Source organism: Rhea pennata, chromosome 1 (assembly GCF_028389875.1).
Source record: "Rhea pennata isolate bPtePen1 chromosome 1, bPtePen1.pri, whole genome shotgun sequence".
NCBI classification, from domain to species: domain Eukaryota; kingdom Metazoa; phylum Chordata; class Aves; order Rheiformes; family Rheidae; genus Rhea; species Rhea pennata.
Window position 1 is genome coordinate 74,936,130 of NC_084663.1, and position 23,861 is coordinate 74,959,990.

The following is a 23,861-nucleotide window of genomic DNA, read 5'->3' on the forward strand; positions in this document are numbered from 1 at the left end:
GATTCTTCCCAGCTAATAGCCAGAGGCTTAATAGAACCTTAGGCTTAAATTCTAATAGTAGCTGCACAAACCTAGGAAAACATTAAAAAAAAAATAGTGCCTGCCCCGAAAAGTTGACAATCAAAGTGCAACACAAGGGACAAAGAGTTTTCTGTTTAAGAAAACACTGGGTATCTTTCGCCATTTGCCATTTATTTACCTTAATAAGCAACACAGCTAAGCCAGCCGGCCTGGCTTCTGGGCAGATTTCAACAGTCAGAATTTTACAAACTCAGAAAATGTTTTGCAGTTGATAATAATTATCAGTTTGCTCCCTCATTCAGTGAGTCTTACCTCAGGTATACAGTCATCATGGGTCACTACTCTCACTATATCATCCAGTGGCAGGAGTGAATTGCACTTGATCTCTGTATACACATTCTTTCCTTCTGTGCAAGCTGCCAGCAATTCCACTAGTGTAACATGATAGGCTAAGGGTCCACTCTCATCCGCTCGATCTCGCTCTGAGCACATCATCTGGAGCAGGACTGGAAACGATGCTCTATCATTGTAGAAAATCAACACATCTTCACCGCCATTTATCAGCTGAAAAAGATACCATGAAGTTTTTTTCAGCTGCTCAAGTACCCTGCAAAGCAGTCATTTTCTTAATTTTGTTCTACTTTTAAGTATACAAAGACTCCCCAGCTATAGAAGCATAAGAAAAAAATTTAGCATGATGTGGCTTACCAAATGCACATGTGAAAATAACATCCAAACTTTTGCTATTATCTGCAGAAGTGCAAACCTGGAATAACTCAGCAAGGTCCCCTACGCAATGAAAGATGAAATTTAATTTCTATGTAGCTCTGTGCTTACCTAAGTTATGCCATCCTCATAATTCCTACTGTGTCAGTCTCTTGTTTGATGTTAATTGATTATGCTTACCTCCTACTGTAAAGCAAGAATGTCTCTATCCCTCTATAAAAAAGGGATATCATCTCTAATTTACAGATAGGGACTCAAATTACAGTGAGATTAAATCTCATGTTCTAGCTCATACCTAGCCAGAATTTAACCAGTGTCTTTGTGCCCCCTGTTCTGCATCTGAAACAAAGGATGATCCTTCCTAACCTAGGCAGACTTGGCAGGTGGGTCTTGACACTGTGAGAATGTTACAAGTGCATTGCTCACCCCAGATGATCCAGAGCCAAAGTGGATGTTGGTGGCTTAATTTCAGCAGAGCTCAAAGTAAGGTTTTGTTCTAACAGTGTTTTCAACTCTCCCCTGTGCATGGAAGGTACCCACTACTGGTGCTGCTCTGTGAGACTGGGGGAAGCTGAGACATGGTAATATCCCTTTCTTTTCTCCATCGCTCTCCTTTCAGTATAAAAGTATAAAGTACTCTCAGTAGAGATGAAAATACATTCCCATAAACCCCATCTTGTACAGAACACTTCTTGGCAGAACAATAACCCTACATATTTTGTGAATATTGCATTTGATATATCCAAGTTTAAGTGACATGAAATTCTGGCTTACTGAATTCAAGGGCAGAAATTAAGGTTGTCGAAGCTGTTAAGAAACAGGAAAGCAGTAAGAGCAGGCATGAAAATTAGTTTCCTGCAGAAACAAAGTAGACTCTAAACTCACAAAACATTTTGTTATATTTTCCAATGTTTCAACACTTCAAATTTTGAACTTACAAGACTTCTGATTGTGTTTTTCCCACTTCTTGCTTCTTTTTACTTGGACTTCTCAATAGAGTGAATTGTGAGTACAGCCTTTCTCATATTTCTTATTCCTTCTTATACCTCCTATTTTTTTTCTTAGACTTTTAAAATATTTCCACTCTGACTTTTCAAAATATTGACTTTTGGGGGGAAATACACAGAATGGGGAGAAGTTTTTAAAGGTACAAATATACTAGTGTGAGGGGTAGAATGATTGCATGAGCACCCGGACACACGAATTTCATTGCACTGGCAAAAAGAAAAATAGGGAAATGTATGTATCCAGAATGCTAGAAAACTGACCAGTCTCATTTTTATGTATTGACATACGGAATACTATGTTTTCCTTAAACATTTCAAATGCCAAATAATAAGAAATTCTATACCAAGTCCTATGTTGGAGGGCACATACTTTGTCACTCTCCATTAAGTTATTCACTATATTCCTATAGTTATTTTCCATTTGCACATATGTTGCACAAAGGAGAGCGAAGATGACTCTTTCCAGGTTTCCTCAGAGTTATAATCTCATGTCAAATCCAGACATAATCCATTCTGGTACAGCTTGATAAAAGGGCAAGTCAAATTGATCCCTTGTCCTTTCATGTATGTATCGCTGATGAACAAGAAAGAAATACCGGGAAACTGAATTTGTGAAATGATGCTGCATGGCATGCTTGCTACATTGCAGCTGTGAGGAACCCAAAACCAAAGCAGACACTGTTGCATTGGCAGAGGAAGCGCAAAGGGGAACAAAGCAAGCATCATGAAGACAGCCAAAGGAGAAAATTTCATCCCTTTTTTCAAATTATTCTATTTTGAATGTAATTTGAGAAAGGAATCCAAACATTGGTCCAAGCAGAGAAAACGCTGTCAATAAGAACAGAAAAGGAAGAGAACTGTCCAATGTTAGCCATAGAGTGCTCGCTGAATTCCACAAGCAGAGTGATAGGGAAAATCAGCAGCATTTTCTTCCACTGAAGTGTATTTAAAATAAGTTAAGAATTCTATGCAAGTATAATGAAGGTGGGTGAGTATCCGATCAGCTCTTGACACTCTGCTATACCACAGATAATAGAAAACTCTGTTGCCACATTGGTCTGGTTCAAAAGCAAATTCAGCTTTCTCTTTTGTAATAATGTTTGCACCTGTAGGCACTGTTCTTCCACAAATCCCAAAGCACTCTTGTAACAAGACAAAGAGCCATAAGGAACCTTTCAGGTAGGTAAACATCATTACTGGCACTTCACATATGTGGGGACCAAGAATATAGGAACAAGTTATGCTAAATAAGCCAGAGTGGGAATGTTCAATTTATCTTATGAAAGCACTGTTTCATAATATGAAAAACATTCTTTCTGTGTGTGCACATTTTAAAACATGCTAACAGAGGCAGCGAACAGATGTAGCAGTTTGCGCAGCACTGTCTCGGCTCTGCCTTGAACTTCTGGGGCCCGTGTTGTGGACATTGTGGTCTGCTGACCCTTGTGGGACGTGGGGACTAGAGAGTGACTCTGCTAACAGGTAAGGGGAGCTGGGCAAGGGCAACTGCAGGAAGCCTTAGGCTCTCCTAGAAGAAGCCCCAGCAATTATCCCCCCACTCCAGCTGGGTGTAGCTACTGCTACCGTCTCCGTTGCCCCTGAATAGAGGGAGTTGGGGCTTTTGACACAGGTAGCCCTTGTTTAGGGTGGATCAAGTACCCTGTGGGTCGGTAGTAGAAAGAGGTCTATTTAAGAGCCAGGCCTGGAGCACAGCTCCCAGAGGCAGCAGTTTGTGCAAGAGGAGTGCAGTTAGGTGCAAGAGGACATCTTCCAGTGCTAGCAGCTCACACTCTTGCTAACATGGTTGTAACTCGCCATGAAGCTTATTTGCCAGTAGCTGTGGGAACTGCTACATCAGCTGTGTCAGAAGCATCAACCCAGACAGAGCCTCTTGCAGCAGATGCTGCCCTACAGGTCCCAGGCTGCAGGGAGTGCTTGGAGCCTCTCCAGAAGGCCTGGACTGATGGTCCATCCTCCTGCAAGAGGTGAGTTGTTGCTGAGGATTTGTGTCATCAAGTCAGGGAGTTGTGGGATAAAGTCAGTAGATTGCAAAACATGTGAGAAAGTAAGCAGGAGACAGACAGGGTGTCCTCAGAGACCATGCTGCTCCCAGAGTCCCAATCCCCTGCAGCAGGGGAGTTGCTGGAGGACTCTGTGAAGAGTGAAATAGTACAGCCCAGCACTGTCGAAGAAGGCTGGAAGCTAGTTCCTTCTCGAATAAAAAGAAGAAAGGCCCCTGATACTCCCGTAGACCTGGAGTTGCAGTAGAAGAACAGGTTTAGTGCACTCCAGGATGAGGAGAACCTGCACCTAGCCTCAAGGGAAGCAACTGAGCTGCCTGAGCCTGTGCCTTGTGTGACCAGGCAGAAGAGGGCAAGGAGTGGTTGTAGTGGGTGATTCCATGCTGAGGGGGACAGAGGTGCCTATCTGCCGACATGACCCCTCCTCTAGAGAGGTTTGCTGCCTGCCGGGGGCGAGGATACAGGATGCGTCTGAAAGGCTACCAAGGCTTGTCCGCTCATCAGACTACTACCCTCTGCTGCTCTTTCAGGTGGGTGCTAACGATACGGAGAGCAAACTAGAGACAGTCAGGGAAGACTTCAAGGCCTTGGGCACGGTGGTCAAGGGTCTGGGAGCTCAGGTGGTCTTCTCATCGGTCCTGCTGATTAGGGGAAGGCAAGGGAGGAGGAATAGGAAGATTTCCCAAATGAACAACTGGCTACGCCACTGGTGCTGGCAACAGGGTTTTGGATTCTATGACCATGGAACATGGTTTGAAGACCAACAACTTGTGGGGAGAGACGGGATTCACCTCACCAAGCGGGGCACATTTGCCTTTGCAAACAGGTTAGCCAGCCTAGTAAAGAGGGCTTTAAACTAGGTAGGAGAGGGGAGGGGGGGTGTCATATAGACAGGGTAGACAACAAAACACAAGTTGAGTTGGGGGACCTCCAACAGATGCATGCAGCTGGGGATGTGCATTTGGGACATGGCTATGGGGGACCCTCATACACCCTTCCTGGGAAATCTGGGAAATGCAAGCATAAAATGCTTGTATACCAATGCACACAGCATGGGGAACAAACAGAGGGAGCTGGATATCTGTGTGTGATCACAGGGCCATGATCTTATTCTGGTCATGTGAGCTATTCCACCATGTGTCCGTGATTGCAATGCTGTCACGGATGGATATATGCTTTTTAGGAGAGACAGGCCGGGAAGGTGAGGTGGTGGAGTTGCTCTTTATGTGAGAGAGCTACCGGAATCCATCGAGCTCTGCCTAGGGGTGGAGGAGAGGCAGCTGAGAGCTCATGGGTAAAGATCAAAGGGGAGGCTAGCATGAGGGGCGCTGTTGTGGGTGTCTACTACAGGCCACCTGACCAGGAAGAGAAAGTTGATGAGGCTTTCTATAGGCAGCTGGAGGTAGCCTCACTATCACAGGCCCTGGTTCTCATGGGGGACTTCAACCACCCTGACATCTGCTGGACAGACTACACAGCAAGGCACAGACAGTCCAGGAGGTTCCTGCAATGCATTGATGATAAATTCTTGTTGCAAATGGTGGAGGAGCCTACAAGGAAGGGTGTCCTGCTGGATTTTGTCCTTACCAACAGAGAGGGACTGGTTAGAGATGTGAAGGTTGGGGGCAGCCTTGGCTGCAGTGACCATGAGATGGTGGAGTACAGGAAAGCAGTACAGTGCAGGAAAGCACTAAGGCAACAAGCAGGATTGCAACCCTGGACTTCAGGAGAGCGGACTTTGGCCTCTTCAGAGACCTACTTGGAGAAGTCTCATGGGTTAAGGCTCTAGAAGGAAGGAGGGTCCAGGAGAGGTGGCTAGCATTCAAACATCACTTCCTCCAAGCTCAAGAGCAGTGCATCCCTCACTGCTCATGACCATGAGCGGTGCAGCAAAAGGGACAGGAGATCTGCATGGGTGAGCAAGGAGCTCTTGGCCAAATTCAGACAGAAGAAGAAAATACACAGAATGTGGAAGAGGGGACAGCCTACTTGGGAGAATTATAGGAATGCAGTCAGAGTATGTAGAGATGCTGCAAGGAAGGCTAAGGCCCAGCTGGCATTGAGTCTGGCAAGGGATGTTAAGGACAACAGGAAGGGCTTCTTCAAATACATCAGTAGCAAGAGGAGGACTAGGGAAAATGTGGGCCCACTACTGAATGGGGCGGGGGCCTTGGTCACAAGGGATACAGAGGAGGCAGAATTACTGAATGCCTTCTTTGCTTCAGCCTTCACTACTAAGGGCAGCCCTCAGGAATCCTGCAGCCTGGACGTGAGGGAGAAAGTCTGGAGAAAGGATTAGAGACCTTTTGGGCAGGCTAGACATCCACAAATCCATGGGCCCTGATTGGATGCACCCACGGGTACTGAGGGAGCTGGCAGATGTTGTTGCCAGTCCGCTCTCCATCATCTTTGAAAGGTCCTGGAGAACTGGAGACATGCCTGAGGACTGGAAGAAAGCCAATGTCACTCCAGTCTTCAAGAAGGGCATCAAGGAGGACGCAGGCAACTATAGACCAGTCAGCCTCACCTCCATCCCTGGAAAGGTGATGGAACAGCTCATTCTGGATGTCATCTCCAGACATATGGAGGAAAAGAAGGTGATCACGAGTAGCCAGCATGGATTCACCAAGGGGAAATCCTGCTTAACCAACCTGAGAGCCTTCTAAGATGGAATGACTGACTGGGCAGATGAGGGAAGAGCAGTGGACGTTGTGTACCTTGACTTCAGCAAGGTTTTTGACACTGTCTCCCATAACATCCTCCCAAAGAAGCTCAAGAAGTATGCGTTAGACGAGTGGACAGTGAGGTGGCTCGAGAACTGGCTGAAATGCAGAGCTCAGAGGGGTGTCAGCAGTGGCATGGAGTCTAGTTGGAGGCCTGTGGCTAGTGGCGTCCCCCAGGGCTCAGTACTGGGTCCCATCCTGTTCAACTTCTTCATCAATGACCTGGATGAGGGGACAGAGTGCTGATGATACCAAGCTGTGAGGAGTGGCTGATACACCTGAGGGCCGTACTGCCCTTCAGAGAGACCTGGACAGGCTGGAGAGCTGGGCGGAGAGGAACCTCCTGAGGTTCAACAAGGGCAAGTGCAGGGTCCTGCCCCTAGGGAAAAATAACCCTAGGCACCAGTACAGGCTGGGCGCTGACCTTCTGGAGAGCAACACTGCAGAGAAGGACCTGGGAGTGCTGGTGGATGACAAGTTGACCATGAGCCAGCAATGTGCCCTTGTGGCCAAGAAGGCCAATGGTGTCCTGGGGTGCATTAGGAAGAGTGTTGCCAGCAGGTGGAGGGAGGTGATCCTAACCCTCTGCTCAGCCCTGGGGAGGCCTCATCTCGAGTACTACGTCCAGTTCCAGGCTCCCCAGTACGGGAGAGACATGGAGCTACTGGAGAGAGTCCAGCATAGGGCTACGAAGATGATCAGAGGGCTGGAGCATCTGCCCTATGAGGAACAGCTGTGAAAGCTGGGCCTGTTTAGCCTGGGGAAGAGAAGGCTGAGAGGGGATCTTATTAACATGCATAAGAATCTGAAGGGAGGGTGTGAAGGGGACGGGGACAAACTCTTTTCAGTTGTCCCGTCTGACAGGACAAGAAGCAATGGCCAGAAACTGAACCACAGGAAGTTCCACTTGAATGTGAGGAGGAATTTCTTCCCTGTGAGAGTGATGGAGCACTGGCACAGGTTGCCCAGAGAGGTTGTGAAGTCTCCTTCTCTGGAGATATTGAAGGCCCACCTGGATGCAGCCCTGTCTACCATGATCTAGGTGATCCTACTTGAGCAGGGAGGTTGGACTAGATGGTCTCCAGAGGTCCCTTCCAACCTTACTGATTCTATGATTCTGTGTAAGTGTGACTGGTTTATCTTTTACTCTCAGTAAACAGGCATAAGCTACACTCTACTTCCAATGGACTAAAAGAATATACAAGAGTAGTTGCAGACATACTGTAACCTCGCATGCCATCTTACTTCGTGCTAAGTTGTTTACGCACCCCACCTGGAGGCACAGTAAAGTTATACCACTTGCCTGAAGTGACGGACCAAATCTCAGTTGTCTACTTAGAATTTGAGATGGAGTCAGGACAACTTCTAACTGCTAGGCTACACTGTTTCCTTCATATCAGATTGTCATTCAAATTTCACTATTACTGTTCTTTACTCACAAATGCTATTTGCTTAACTGTAATTTCTCACAGCTTTTAAACAACTCACCATCTTATCATCTTTGCCCAGAATCTTTGCCACTTCTTTCTTGCAAATTCCTGCAGGACTCATAGTCACATCTAAGTTGATTTCTATTTTCATCATTCAGTCGGCTTAAAAATGTAATATGGTAATTTTTTATGCTATTAAAGATCACTAGCAAAACATATTTAAATTGAGGAAAATCTCAAAATTGTGTTTGATGAGAAAGTAAAAATCTACAAGGATCTGAGGTTGAAGGGGGGGGAAAAAAATCTAAAACCACTGGTGCAAAAGAATTGTTTGAATTATGAAAATCAAGGGCTTGTATTTGATACTAAGTGTTAAAATACATCAGTCAGCTTGAAAAGGTTGACATGGACTTCATTAAAGGTTATCCATGTAGGCTAAAGTTTTATTTTCTTAATTAGAAGTTTCTCCTCTTTGTTGCTGTAGTAAGAAATTTCGGCAAGTTTTTAGTTCTGTTCACAGCACACCTAGAGCTTTATCTGTTTTCCTTCTGAAGTTGTCTTTTCCAAAAAACAAAAGAATGCACTTTGAAAAGTACTGAAAATGTTGCTTGGATTCTGATCCTACCTGGACTTTTCAGTATATTCAATTTTATCCACCTATGAATCTTATTGAACTGTTAGCATAATTATAGTTAAATGCATGAGTATCTGCAAGGTGAAGACTTCATATATCATGTACATTGCATACCAACTCCTGTTGGCAGAGAAGTCAGTTGGGTATTTTCATAATGACTTGAGTGACATAAAAATTTATCCACAAACCACTCAGTCAAATCTACCAGGCCAGACTCTGAATGTAGCTAGCTAAAGCTAGAGTAGCTCTACTGACTCGAGTAAAAATGCCCAAGGACTATAGCAGTAGAAACAAAAGCAGAAACAAGTACCTGGAACTGTTATGTGCTTCCACATAAAAAATGGCTTACAACACTGTATAAACAAAACCACGGAGGTAAAAGCCTATTTTATGGTAAAACCATGTCACAATATGGTAAGTCTGGTGTGTAAATGACATCATGAGATACAGTACAGGAAAATGAAGGTTTATGTAAGGAACTCAAGAGATTTCCACACTACATCTTCTAGAAATAGACATCTCTGTATCACCATGATAACATTCATGATTTCTTTCTAGCAGTTACACAGATGGCTTCATAAAATTAGATTAAACTCCAAAAAAGTCTGCTAAAATATTCATTATTGTTATATCATCTAAAATTCTAAAGCTAAGATGCCAGTGTGTCCCACTGGTATTAACAGCAGAAGAAAGCAACTTCAAAATATTAGTATGTGTTAAAAAGACATCACATGAATGATTAACATATGAACCCTTAACTTACCTCTGTCATTACCATGTCCTGGCATTTTTTCACATATTTGCCATCTGCTTTTACAATGGTCTGCAGGAAGCGCAGGTATTCCACATGACGGCCATGGGTCTCAATACAGTGTACAAAGTGCTGCACCACTCTTTCACTAATTTCATTACACAGAAGGTAATTATTCATGAAGATATGCCGCATGGTTTCAGCTTCCAGAAGCTAAACAGATTTAAATCCAAACAGCCTTGTAAGAATGGCAGATCTGTTTTGAGACTGAAGAATTCACAGGCCTCTAGACTAGGGAAGGGTACACTGGTGAAGGGAGACTGGAAAAGCCCTGCATGGATAGGTCTAGTGATTAGCTAGTAACCTTATGGGCCTGTCTTTCATTTACAATGGGATTACTCTATGCTTTGCTAAGCATATAAAATGGTCTTAAAGTAGACATTAAAAAAATGTAGCCACACATGGAAGACAAAAACACACACAGAGACACTGCTAGAGCACTCTGGATGGACTTTGGGATACAAGACAATCAAGATCACCATCCCACCCATTCTCCAACTTCTCACTGAGGCAACCAAATTAGATTCTTGGCTACTTCTGGCTCCCTTCATGGCAGAGAGAGGCAGGCATTTCCAGCAGACAAATCACTGCACATATAATCTAATCACTCTCTTATGGCACCTCTCTTTCCTCTTTCACTACAGAGGAAGCCTAAGGCTGTTTATATCAGTGAGTAGTATGGTACAACAGGAGCAGACCTGTAGCGAGAAAGGGATACTGTTGAGACCCCACATCCAGACTATATGCAACCTGAGGGCTTTTGTTTCAAATTTGCTCTGGTTCAGTCCCTTAGGCTGACTGCTCAGGAGGATTAGGTGTGCTCCTGGAGCACACTTCTTTGTTTAATGTTATCTGAAAGGAATCCACACTAAATTTATTCTGCAATGTGAGCAAAAACATAGTAAGAAGGGATGATCAGAAGATCAGCTTCAGAAGCACTCTCCTGATCTGAACCAAAACAGAAATGCAAGTGCAGGCAGGCTCTATACCTAGCACCTGAGTAAAGTGTCATATGTTAGAATCAAATTGGTCTCTAGTCTCTGCAATGGTCAGCTCAACATCCTTCACTAATTCACAGAAAAAACATGAATTAAAAAAAAGACAGAACAAATGTTTCCTGGAATAATGTACTCAGGTCAGGAGTCTACATTAATAATACTTATCCTCTTTCTAATAAAAGTGTGTTTTGCTCAGTAGCAGATCTTCCACCCAGTAAGGTGTCAGATAATTATATGTATATCAACACACACCTACATACTTGAATTTTAATGAAACAAATCAAAAAGCATGGGGACTGTAACAAAGGGGTTAACATAAAGAGTGATTTTACAGAAGATCAAACTTTAGTTGAAGCATGTAGAAACATCATCAGCAAAAACACATGGGTCCGATTCTGCTCTCACACAAGTTTCACGTCAGCATAGCCACAGCATCTTCTCCCCAACTTATAGTCCAGATGTGAGTGAGGGAGGGTGAATGAGATTGGAATCAACCCAAATATGATATAAAGATATGACACATGCTCATAGATACTTCCAATGAACCCCACAGATAATATTGCCTTCCACTTTCAAAAACGGAACATTAAAAGCAATGAAATAAAGAGTCATGATAAGGGAGAGAAAAGAAAACAGAGAGAAGAGAAGGCAGAGAAGGTATAATTTAACATAGTTATTTATTTAGCATTGTCATTTGTCACTGAACCCAAATTTACTTTCATTTACAATATTAACCTTAAAATGAAATACTTACTCCCGGAGTTAAGAATAAATTGAGATTTTTGTGGAGAAGAACTTGATTCTGAGGATTTCCTCGGCAGAAATTCTGAAGAAAAGTATGGGCCAGATTCATAACTTCATTCATCTTTTCATCATTCTGCAGAAAGAAAAGACAAAAACATCAGCTGGACATATCTAAACATACTTGTTAATCCTGCACAATATGAACTCAGCTAGGAACACACCAATTTTCTTGAGCCTTTACATGCCAGGAATTCTCCCTCTGGCAAGAACTGCTCTAGTTTCCTTCAGAGTCCATGAGTGACTACACCTTAGACCAAACCCACCTGACCATAGGGAATCACTAGCAATGGCCCAACACGCTGAAGTTTCCAATGTTTCTTTCCACTTCCCATGGCCTGAGGTCTCATTGCTCAGCCTGTAGTTACCACTGTTCCATAAATTTTTAGAGGAAGAGGAGGTTTTTTAGTTCTATTACTAAAAGCAATGTAATAACTGCAACATATTGCAGATACTACTAAACTCAAGGTAAGGTTTCCTACTGTGTCATTGTCATTTCCCAGTTAAAATCTGATCAGTGGCTTGATTTTCAAAAACACTAAATACCTCCTAGCCTGCGTTGATTATGACCTTTTGAAAAGCTTTGGCATTTATATAATTAGATATATATGCTCATGCACATACTCCCACACAAATATATATGTCTAGTTTCATCCCCATTTTGTATTCCTCTCATATAGTACTTTAACAATGATATGCTGAACCATATACACGAACAAGCACGAATGCTAAGTATTTTACCAAAGAAAGTTGAACTCAGTGTCCATATTAAAACATTAGTGTATAACACTCAGGAATCAGAGTCTAGAAGAGGTTTTATCTCCTTCCAATGCTTCAAATAATACCTAGTAAGACTGACTTATATAAAGAATATCTAGATGATTCATTTGTTTGCTCAGTGTCATTAAATCTGGACAAAATTGTATCATATTCTGAAAAACCTGCAACTGCAAGTAATAAGAGCCTTGCCATTAGAGACACTGAAATTATTTCAAGTTTGGTCCTTGAATCTTTAACTGTCCATCTTACGTATCTACAACAGCACTCACTTCGGTACCTAACAGTGGTATTTAGACACCCTGCCAGGAATTCATTAAATCCATACTTCCTACTGTGCAGTGATTGCAGTACTAAGGTTTGTGAGCTTCAGGAATGGGATCCTAGCAAAGTGACATCTGGGTACTTGAGGCAGGAAACAGTAAGTTCTTAATGAAATCCTCTCTAAGGAGGCAGCCACATTTAAACCTAGGCCCACACCCATTATTTTTAAGGTAGAAAATGACATCATCATTTTACATTTGTGTCACAGTTCACTGAATTCAGCTGACATATCTTTTTTCATTGTTCCTTGTTTTGGGGGCATTTCCTTTACTGACTTCATGTCATTTACAGCAGAAATAATGAGAATAACCTTTTCATAGGGTATTTGCAGAAGGTCCAAGACCACCAAGTGGGCACCCATGTTTTTCAGTAATCGTTGCTGCTGATTCCGACACTTTTTATTCTGGATGCACAGTTTGCTAAGTCGAATCAAAATCTAGAAACAAATAAATAAATAAATAAGAAAGCAGGAAAACAAAGAAGTAGCGATATCAGACAAAAACATAAGCAAAAATAGCATGTGTCAAAATAACAACTTAATTTACTTATTACACCAGTATGTCAAGCAAGTTTCTCAGAAGACATACCAACCTCCTTAACAATGTTGTAGTTATTGCTTTTATTGCTGTCTATCTGTGGTTTTTTGGTCCCATCCTGTATTGGACTCAAAATATTTGGCTCCTGTAACAAAGAACACACAACAAGGATCTACTGCAATTTCCTCAACAGGAACTAATTGTTAACAGCAAGTTAAGAAGGAGCATTACAACAGCTCACAGGGAACAGATACATAACAGATAATAAAGAAAAAATCTTCAATAATCATCCACCAGTTACTGTTCAGTGAGTCAAAAAGATTTACATTGAAGTCCTTGCCATTTCAATTTCCGACATGACTTGAGACAATTATTCCATGTCTTCATGCTTCTGAGCCTCCTAAAAAGGAGTATGTCCCTACATCATAGACTAGGCATTCCAAGGAACTTAGACAATATGAGAATGGAGGCCATATGAGTATTTCAACAGTCAGCCCTTGTTCCAAACATCTCTAACACAGCTGGAAAAGACTACAGTCAGTTTACGTGAATACAAAAAATCTGAAGAAAGAGCTGAAGACAACTTCTGCAGTTGAGATAAGTAGGGTGGGGTTCTTTCCAACAGTACCCGAACAAGTAGCATATGGAAATTAGAGATGCTCCTCCCAGAAAGATGACGTTTCAGTTCTCTCTGGATAATGAGGGAAGGGAACATAAAACAAAAAACAAAGACCTTTTGCTAAACTGTGACATCCAGTAATGATACTGTATGCTCTGAGCCTTGGCTCTTAGAAAATCCCAGCTGAATATGATAAATAAAAGAAGTTAGGTCAGCAAATAACTGCCTCCAACACCTCCCAACTCTCCATGCACATCCCAAACAAAAAAACGAAGAATATCTACATAAATATCCCACTTAGTACAGTGGCAGTTTAAGGGCAGTGATTTTTATGCTGCCAGCTACGGTTAGCCTTTCTTGTCTGGAAAGACAAAGACTTGAAAGACAGGACTTTTGATGTTGAAATCATTAAACAAGGAAGAAAAACTGCAGGAGATCTCGAAACTCCCTCATGGTATAAACACGAGGATGTAAAGTAATATAATACTGTAAAAAAGAACCAAACAGATATGTTTCTGAGTTTTGTCCTGTACTCAAAATTCCTACTGTCTTAGTGACAAGAATTATGCTAAAATACACATGTGCAAATCCATCTGAATGTTTACAACACTTGAAATCTTGCTCTGAACTTTCTTAGCTGATTGTGGAGATTAGGAGTCCTATAAATTCCATCTGGTCTGCATTTCAAGCAGGGCAAGAACAGCTGCACCACGTGGCCATGCAAGCTGTTTGTAAGTGTCAGCCCTGCTGTTCAGCATGGTCATGTTGATCTATGCAACAACAGTGGATTTTTATTTGTTTAGGTTTGTTAGTATGCAAGCTACCTTCTCTCTAGCTGTTTGAATCAATACTTTGCAAGATATTTCAGGCTCTTTGCAATAATTAACCACTCTCTTCTGCTCTGGGATTGTGGGTTAACCAAGATTAATTTACCTGTTACTTTTATCAGCATTCTTCCTCAATCAAAGCAGTTTTATAATCTATGTGAACTATAGGTCTTATCTGGAAGTGCTGATCAGCATTAAACTGCTGAATCTATCCTTTCTCTCAACAAAATAAAAACCTGTTTATTGAACCCATAAGAGTATTCCAGCGACGTAGTTATCTAGAGATTATCACACCACTGGGATATCAGAGCCACTCAGTTGCATATCTTTCCTTGTTATACCCCATGATAGACATTCACTGTCACGCTTTCCCATAGGGCACAGAAAGTCAGAGAGCTTGCACTGAGCACGCTTCTCTTCTGAATAGCTCTTCCCACTGTACGGAAAAGGCATTTTCTGAAAATGACTACTTCCTTCCATCATAAAATCAACAAGCAACCAGAATATCATTCTGTTCATTTTGTGACCCTTTCTTTACAATTCCCAAATAGAGGTAGATTTGAGCAGTTCTCCACTGCTGAAATAGTCTCATTCATTTGGCCAGGGCAACTGAGTGAGGCGCTATTCAGCACCAGGGTTGCACAGCTTGACCCTCCCCAGGCTGTATTTACTTACTTGGGGAGTGAGGAGCTGTCTCAGAAGTGAGCACTCAGGCTTCAGTTCACAACCTTCACCTATATGAAAAGTTTAAACAAACATCTTCCAAAACATTTCTAGGACCAAATCAAACTGCCAAAGGCTAGAAAGAGAGGATAGCAAGGGAACACTAGGTACTTAAAGTACCAGCACTCCTGTATTGTGTTTCAGTTTCACCCAAGAATCCTTACACTGAGACTTTAAACTTCTCCTTCTCAGAGTTATGTTTCTGGTGCTATACCACCAACCCATTCTCCAGTGACACAAGCACACTTTCCACAGGCCATGGTACCTACAGAGATTCAAACATCCTCGCTAGAGATAGCAAAATAAAAAGACTTTATCTATCTTTCCTTTCTGAATCAGGGCTCAGTTACATGAGACCAATTTTAGCATTTCTTCCTGTTGTTATGGTGGTGCCTAATCCACATTTGACCTGTTGACTCCAACTACTCTTTCTTATAATTCTCATTTGCAGTTCTTATCAAGACGATCCTACAAGGATGCATGATTTATCATTTTGCCATGGAGAACTCTGGATATTTTACTTTGAAGAATCTAGCATTTTTGCCACAAATTCACTTTCTGGAGTCACATTTTCTAGCCCCCCCAGGTATGAAAGAGAGGTTGAAAAAAAATAACCTAAAAGACTTTGCCTGAAGGCAAAGAAATACACAGAATTAAAAAAAAAATCTTAAACCAATCTTGCAATGGGCCTCAGAGATGAGAAAAAATGGGGGTTAACATAAGATCTGGAATGCAATTTAAGCCCCTGTACACGTTTAAATGTTGCTTGGGATAAATTAAGCACAGACAAATGCAACATACTCCCTAAGGATCTAGAGGTTCATCTAGCTCAGTACAGACCACTCATTCCAAGGAAGCATGGGATCTCACAGGGATATTTATCTTCTTGAAGTTAGCCACCTGCTTCACATATTGCAGATTACGACTAGCACCTCACCTCTCAAGTCCTCTTCAAGATCTCAAAGAAAGTATTCACTATAAAATGTAGTTTTGCTTTGTAAAAGCATTTCCTACGTATCAAAGGCTAATTTAATAGGGGAAAAATAATGGACAAGATTCTGAGCCAGTGCAAATTGATGCAGCTCTGCTGGAATTACCACCAGTTGATCTAGCCAGATCCAGACTACGTATTACTGTTCCGATACAATACTCTCCCAGATCTGTCAGAGATACTATTGTGTATCTACAGAAGTCCTGCTAATCCATAGAGACCCACTGATGCCTTATGGGAAAAAATCCATTTAGAGATGCTTCTGTTTTAAGCACATTGTTTGATCCCCCTTTCCTGTCATTTCTTTGCCATCAGAGCTATTTGTAGGAATAAAAGGGTCTTACTGTACTTTAAAAAAAAATGCATCCTATCTGAAAAAAATCATAATATCCTGCAGTGATTCTGTATCCTGTCTTCCTATTACCTTTTCATTCACTGAAAACATAAAAGGCCATTTTCTATCTTACTAGAGCTATGCTATGAAGAATTCCAACACACTTAAGCTCACAAAGTACAGATTCTTCCTAGTTTTGACACCATTAAATTCAGCTAAGTTACATCAGGGAAAGACTAGAACCCACACTGTCCTGAGTGATCAGGATTCTTCCTTGAAGTGTTGGATTTTCCATCTTATGAAGCCACAAAGAATCTGTTTTTCCATCTGAAAAGCCAACAGTATCTCATGGGTATCTACAAAGATGCTGTGTCTTCTCAGTGGTTCCTACTTGTCCACAATGCACGGGCTTCACAGTCCTGTATAACCTCAACTTTGCTTCCTAATCAAAACTTTCCTGCCTGTTTCCTTGCTCATTTTCTTGCAACTAGGGGAGACCCTCTACCACAAAAGAGAACACTGAAAGTGCTGCATCAGAAATTGTAGTTCTTGGCCTCTCCCCTCTTCCATTGCTCAGAATGGAAATGTAGGATTAAATACTGGCATGAAAGCCTGCTTTATATACTATTATACCTATTAACCTCTACTATTATACCTATTAACCTTAACCATAGCAAATTTTGCCATACTTGGCATTTTCTTAAATACTCACACTGGACTTTTACGCAATTACATGAGGACCTCTTTCATTAGCTTTCACTGAAAAATAAAATCAAATCAAATAAAATCATATTTTCATGGTTCCAGATTCGAATTTGAAACCAAAGGTTTCTGTGAAATCAAAGGTCAAAAAAGAGGTTTGCTAGCTTTCAAAACCTCAGTGTTCTTAAGTCATTCCTATGTACTGAGGAAAGCACGCTTACTCACGATGTTTAAAAATATAGATTTGATCGTGCTCCTTTCCTCTAGGAAGAACAAATATGGCCTACTCATCCATTCTTTCAGCAAGACAACATAACTGCCAGTGCATAATCCCTAGATCAGCTCCATGGCCGCAGACTGATGTCATACACTGTGACTTGCTCACTGGATCAAAAGGAAGGCAACTCTGACATAAGAATACAGTTATGGAAGAGAGCAGGAGAGAATATTGAACATATCTTTAAAGTGCATTTTATCTTCTATTGTGTCTCCCAAAGCTCGGTCAGAATATTGCAAACTCTCTGGCATTTTGATTAACCAAATCACAAATTTGCTGTTGTTCATTAAACTACACACAAGTATACTTACGTGTAATTTAATGAACAAACTTACTTACACATAAAAAAATCAAATAGCAAAAGACTTAAACCCACCTCTATTGGTTCTTCTCCCCCTTTGGTTTGATTGTCGCCCACCTCTCCACTCTCATAATTGCTGCTCTTCTCAACCCATAGTTCAGATTTTTCTACAGTTAGACGTAGCTGATCAAGATCAGCCTTGATTTGCTTGTAGTTATCCACATCTTGATTAGACACCAGCAACTGAACCTGGAAATACAGCAAACTGTAAAGTTATTACAGCAGTAGCACCAGTAGTTATGTCTGGGAAATTTGCTTGATAGTTACCATGCTTTAGGTTACCTTCCCTTTTAAACTGAAGCATGGTATATGTGGTCTTTTTAGTCTCCACTCAGCAAAAATCTATAACTTTGGGACTGTGGTTACCCAAAGCAGGATAGATATAGTATTCACAACCTTCTGTCTCCTTCTTCAAATCACTGCAAAATATTTTCAGCACAAGCACATATTTACAAGCTCCTGAGCTCTGTGTAGAGTTAGCATTGATGCTATGATTATGATCCTCATTGTATTAAAATAATACAACAGGCAATAGCTTATCCTATCAGCACAGTACTTCAAATGAAAATAGGGTTGATATGACAGGGAATCAGGACATCCAAAGAAGAGTCAAAATGTAGAGTAAATTTAATGATCATCTACATCAAAATAATGAAATATTAACAGATAGATATACTTCTTTCCATCACCGTTAGTCCAGCTTAGAAAAATTTGTCTGGGTAACTCATAGAGCTGACTTTCCTAATTTATGTAATTTCCCACCATCTGAGTGTTTGCCTCGTACTAAGATCAATGTTGCCTTTTTTTCTTTTTTGTACTGCTCAAATTATCTGTTCTTTCTTCTCTCTGCTATTATAATACCTGGTTTCATATGATCTATACATTTCCTCTCTTTGTAATGTTCTTTGCTCTCCCAAGATTATTAATGAAGATATTATACAAAACACTAACAATAATCTTTTCAGTAAATCAATAAACACTATTAAGGAATCAAACTTATTTAAAAGATTAAGACCACATGACTGATAAGAACACTGATAGGAACATTAGAAAAAAAACACTACTCGTAGGCAAGTATTCACTATTTTATAATACAGAGTTTTCATCTTCTTTTCTCTAAGCTTGATAAAATCTTGTTATTTTACACAATTTATGAATTCCAGTTATCCACAGACATTCATATTGCATGCTCTTTACAGGCTTTTCTTTTTATTTGCCAATTAGCCTTTTCCTTCCTTTAGAAAAACATGTTAAGCTACTCAACCCTTGCTTACTTGGGAACAGCAGCTATTTATGCACCTAATTAGTATGGTCCCTCTTTAATATCCTAGCAGGAGACTATAATGTAACTCTGCAGAAATATTAAAAGTTTTCCAGTTCTTTATCATTCATCTGCTTTTAAAGAAGAGAAACCTCCACCTCCTACATAATGATGAGACAACATGCTAGTGAACTCCTGAAATAAACATCAGAGTCTTAACAACATATGTTATAGGGTCACGTAACAGAGATTTCTGTCCCCTAGCCCCATAAAATGAGATTTTCTAATCCTAATCTTAATCCACTGACACATGCAGCATGTACAAACTGCTATGGAGAAGAAAGAACAAAAGCTGAAAATAAGCCTGGCTCTGTTGCTCTCTTTCTGTTATTTGCGCAAATCTGTATCATGCAGCAGAGCACAATGCAAAGGCACCTGAATCAGAATCAGAATTGAAAATATCACTTTTATACCAACACAACTTTACCCTATCAAGGTAGCTCTGAAGACAGGGAAGTCTCATTGCTGACATGGGTGTACTGCTTGCAGCACATGAGGTGATAACTCTATCACTAAGAGATCACTGCATCACGCCTCACTGCAATGTGGGCATTCCACCTGTCACCATGGACCTGCATTGCCAGTAACGGACCCAATGCCAAAAATCATCATTTCTGGGCACATAGCTAGAACATATGCTAGCACATATGTTCAGCTCTCATAGAAGGAAATCTCCACTGAATTTGGACATTTAAGGAAATAACACTGTCATGTTACAGACAGCAATTTAGTAAGAAAAGCAACCTCAGGAAAGGCTACCCCCACAGTCACTTCCCCACAATAATGCTATGCCCATACCTGTTTAAATGCTTGTAGAACTTCTGCTCTCTGGCTGAAGTGCTTAAATAGCAGGTGCAGAGCGCCTGAGAGCAAAGGAGGGTAGTCATGCATGATGAGGTGAATGAGGACCCGTAAAAATGTTCTGCCCCCTTCATCATCAAGCTGAACGGCATTTTTTTCTTTTCTACAACAGAAATGGGGGAAAAAACACCAAATAAAAATAAATAAAAGCTTTTGACATAAATATGCCTGCATACAGAGTCTTCATTTGGTAGAGCTCTTAAAACCAAGTAGAATACATTCTGGGATGCAAATTATGAATACCGTTTTAATGTATTTTATGAAGACTTCAATCCTATGGTTATTTGCTCCTGTGGCAATCTTATAGCAGAATGGACACTATGGGTGAAAGTTAATATGTATGAAATGTGTCAAACACTGTGATTAAAATCCATATTGCAAAAACATTCATTTATGTGTTGGATAAGTGGTGCCAACCTCATCCCCAATCCAAGCTAATTGAAGTCAACGGCATTTCATCAGAGATTAATTTGGCCTCATCTTTTTTACTCCTTCACCTTTCAGCTGCTATTAAAGTTTCCTTTAAGAAAAAATAAGCTCAAAAATAGTAAGAATTGCCAAAAGCATCATATTTCTAGAATCATATTTATAATCTGGAACGACAGAAAGCAGATTTACACTTAACATATCAAAGCAGAAATAATGTTTCCAAGAAATCATTCCGTCTCTCTGTTCATTTTAAAGATGCATATGCCAAGGGCTATGTGTTGTTTTACATTATGGGAGTTCAGGGAGAGGGCTGGAGGCACTGCTCTTGCTGATAAGGAAAGAGAACACATAAGGGACCAGAGAGGAAAGATCAGAACACCCATCTTGCGACTCTTTCTCCCTAGCTCCAGGAAAAACTTTAAAGTCTAAGGCCTTGTCTCAATGGGAATCATTCCTACTGGTATGATCATGAATACACCAGTAAAACTAAACCAAAATAATCATACTGGTAATAACTTTCCAGTGTGGATTTTTTTCAGTTTGTGTTCCTAGCAAAGCTGAAACCACTGCAAAAGCTCTGCAAAGTTCTGCAAGAATAACTTGTGATCCACAGGCCTCTGGTGGTCCAGAAGATCATGACAAGTGGTCCACAGTTATCTGTGCAGTCACATGAAACAGTGTATTGTTGACATAACTCTTACAGTAATTTCAAATACAAGAGGTATTGATAACAGTTCATGTTTTCCATGAGAAGTACTGAGGGTCACCAGTAACTGACTACTCCAAGTTTTTGACTTACAATCATAAGGTACACCAGAAAAAGTCTTTCTTTAAAAGCACCCATGTGAGGCATTATAGGAAGAAATAGACACTTAGTGTATTTTAGCCCAATACACGAGTACAACATCCCCCAGTTACCTTTTGGAACATGCCAGAAACATTCTACCAATTCTCTCGCAACCAAAGGGGATCAAAAGGGTGATCATTTCTAGTCCCACTACCAGCCATACCCACTGGGCTCTTTGCTTGTTTGAAACCCAGGTCTAGAGTTGATGGTGCTGGTACCACACACCTAATCTCTGGTATTCAATGGAAGGTGTCACTTTTCTGTTTGTGTGTAGGCTATGTAATAGGCCAAAGAAAGAGAAAGTGATATGAAAACACACACATAATAAAAGGAGATTGTCTATGAGAAATAGCAATATGATCGAAGGGATACATGTAGAGAAGTAAACTTCAGAGAATATACCTGCCAGCAAACATTGTTTCAGCCTGAGCTGCAATTTCATCTATGTCAGGAACAACTGCTGCAAAACAATCAAAACAAAATTTAAGAAGCTAGTGATCATAATTTAGTCTGCACAGCAAAAAGAAATTCTATTCCTTTTAAAGTATATGTTACCAAGCAAAGGCCTAACCCTACATTCCTTAGCTAGACTAAATTCCCTATCTGGAAGAGTCATCAAGGAGGACGCAGGACACATCCTTTTATTTATTTATTTATTTGAGTATTACTAGTACTGAGGAAGAGCTAGATATTAGTAATGGATCAGAGCTCCACAGTGCCGGAAGCTGTACAAACAGCCACCACGATGCAAAAATAACACAGAATATGAAGCTTCTACTTTTTCATTAGATCAACCAACCCCCTCAAAGCAGCAAAATGAAACACAAGAACTTTAGAATATTTTTCATAAACATAATTCCTTACCACACCATCATACTGCTTCAGTATACTTCACTACTTCGGACTTTAATATTCCTTAGCCACCTACTGCTCTACAGAACCTCCAACTAAAATAATTCTCTCCTATTTGCAGCTCGTCATTCAGACAGCTGTCAGCCCTTTGAGCCCTTCTCTGTGCACCGGATGACTCCCTGGAAAGCCACTCCATTCCCATACCACAGTCACCCTGTTTAAATGCATCCTATATATCCCCAACCATTTTTTATGGTCTACTCTCCATTACATTTATCACCTCAAAGTGTTTTGGGAAGAGTACAAGCAAAAGAATAATTTGTCCAGGAAAAAGGAATTGGATTTTTGTTAGAGGAAAGCAAGCCAGTAGATATCTTTTCTTTTTTTACAGGAAACTGTAAGATTCTCATTTTATCACAAGCTTTTCAACTTCAAGCAACGTGCATCTTTCCAGTGTAGCCGAGTTTATTGCTTGCTAAAATAACTCTAACTGCAGTAGTCTAAAAAGATTTATTTTACGTTGCAATACAATAGGAACAGTTACCTGAGGCAATCCCTGGTGTGTCAGGCGAGGAGGCCGTAGAGCTATCAACGTTTTCATTGTTTTCCCCAAACTCTCTCTTATAGATAGACAGCATGTAGGATATTCTATAATCCAGTCTAACACTGAGAATAAACTATGAAAAAAAAGAGTTTAAAACAAGATCTTTTTTCTCGCATTGGTACATTAGGTTGAGATTTTCTTAGGGTGGAATGGACAGAGATACAAGGTGATTTTAAGTAAATACATCCACGACACAAAATGAATCCATTACGTTTGCCAGAGAGTTTCTCTGTGATTTCATTCTTCCCTCCCACGATCCTGAGACGTACAGAATTCTGCTCCATTGGCTGCTGAATACTAAGAAGCGGCCTGGATTTGTCCAGGGGCTCCAGGCGGTGGCTGCCTTGCCCTCTCTGCCTACAGGCCGGATCAGCGTGTCTGCACTCAGGTTGCAACAGGCTATTTCATGTTTCAGCTGGACTTCTATCACCTCATGAAGATATGCAGTGGAACGCAGTTGACAGTAAAGACACGGGGCTCCACGCTCACCCTCACAGTGCTGGCTTTTCAGATGCCTGACAGCCGAGGGCAGAGAGGTTTAACTCTAGAGGACTCCCAGAGGTGAAGCACAGGCCTGGTGCTGTTTTTTGGTACTTTGCTGGTGATCAGCTAAGGATGCAAGGAGCTGACTGTATGTCACTCCTGAGCTCCTAGCATTACTGCTATTACGTGGCAAAAAAAAATTTGGCCTTAGTATACCCTGCAGTGGTAGCAGAGTTCCCCTTCAAAACTTTTTTTTTTTTTTTTTTTTTTTTTTTTTTTTTTTTTTTTTTAGTGTTAGTGCTCTGCTCCTCAGCTGTGAAATCTTAAAGTCATACAGGAAAAACTTGATTCAAGCTTTGAAGCTTACAGCTTTTATTTTGGAATAGTGAGGGAAGTAATTTGGCTGTAGATGTTAGTACCAATTTAAGGACAGACACATAATTATATTTTGCACTTTAACAACTGACTGCCTATCACCTGAGTCTCAGCATTTGTCCATGCATACGCTCTTTGCCCACAGTAATTTTAAGCACACAGTGGAAGAGGTTTAAGATAATTTACTTTATTTCATATTCAGCGGGGATGAAAGCACATATGTTAAGTTACCATGACTCAGCTGACAGGTGATGATATAGCAAATGGTGGCAACTTATTTGTTTGATCTCTAATTAAAATCATAGAAGCTTCCCTGACCTAGGGTATTGTAATAGAATTTACTAGGGTAACTAGGATTATGCCATCCAAAAGAGAATAAAACATCAGTTTAAGAAGCATCATCTTTTCTCTGAAAACTTCTAACAGAAAAGAAGAAAAGCAGGTTT

General features: G+C 40.9%; 1 protein-coding gene across 2 annotated transcripts in view; it reads right to left on the bottom strand.

Moving 5' to 3' along the window:
• Positions 1 to 23,861, bottom strand: part of ITPR2 (inositol 1,4,5-trisphosphate receptor type 2) — a 283,042-nt gene that overhangs the window by 143,838 nt on the left and 115,343 nt on the right. For both annotated transcript variants that reach the window (XM_062591989.1, XM_062591981.1), the window contains exons 23-31: positions 22,498 to 22,630; positions 21,504 to 21,561; positions 19,763 to 19,928; positions 17,659 to 17,832; positions 12,865 to 12,954; positions 12,584 to 12,709; positions 11,126 to 11,248; positions 9,326 to 9,526; positions 334 to 585 (exon numbers count right to left, since the gene is read on the bottom strand). In XM_062591989.1, coding sequence (XP_062447973.1) covers positions 334 to 585; positions 9,326 to 9,526; positions 11,126 to 11,248; positions 12,584 to 12,709; positions 12,865 to 12,954; positions 17,659 to 17,832; positions 19,763 to 19,928; positions 21,504 to 21,561; positions 22,498 to 22,630 — 1,323 coding nt within the window. The remainder of the gene's footprint in view (positions 1 to 333; positions 586 to 9,325; positions 9,527 to 11,125; positions 11,249 to 12,583; positions 12,710 to 12,864; positions 12,955 to 17,658; positions 17,833 to 19,762; positions 19,929 to 21,503; positions 21,562 to 22,497; positions 22,631 to 23,861) is intronic.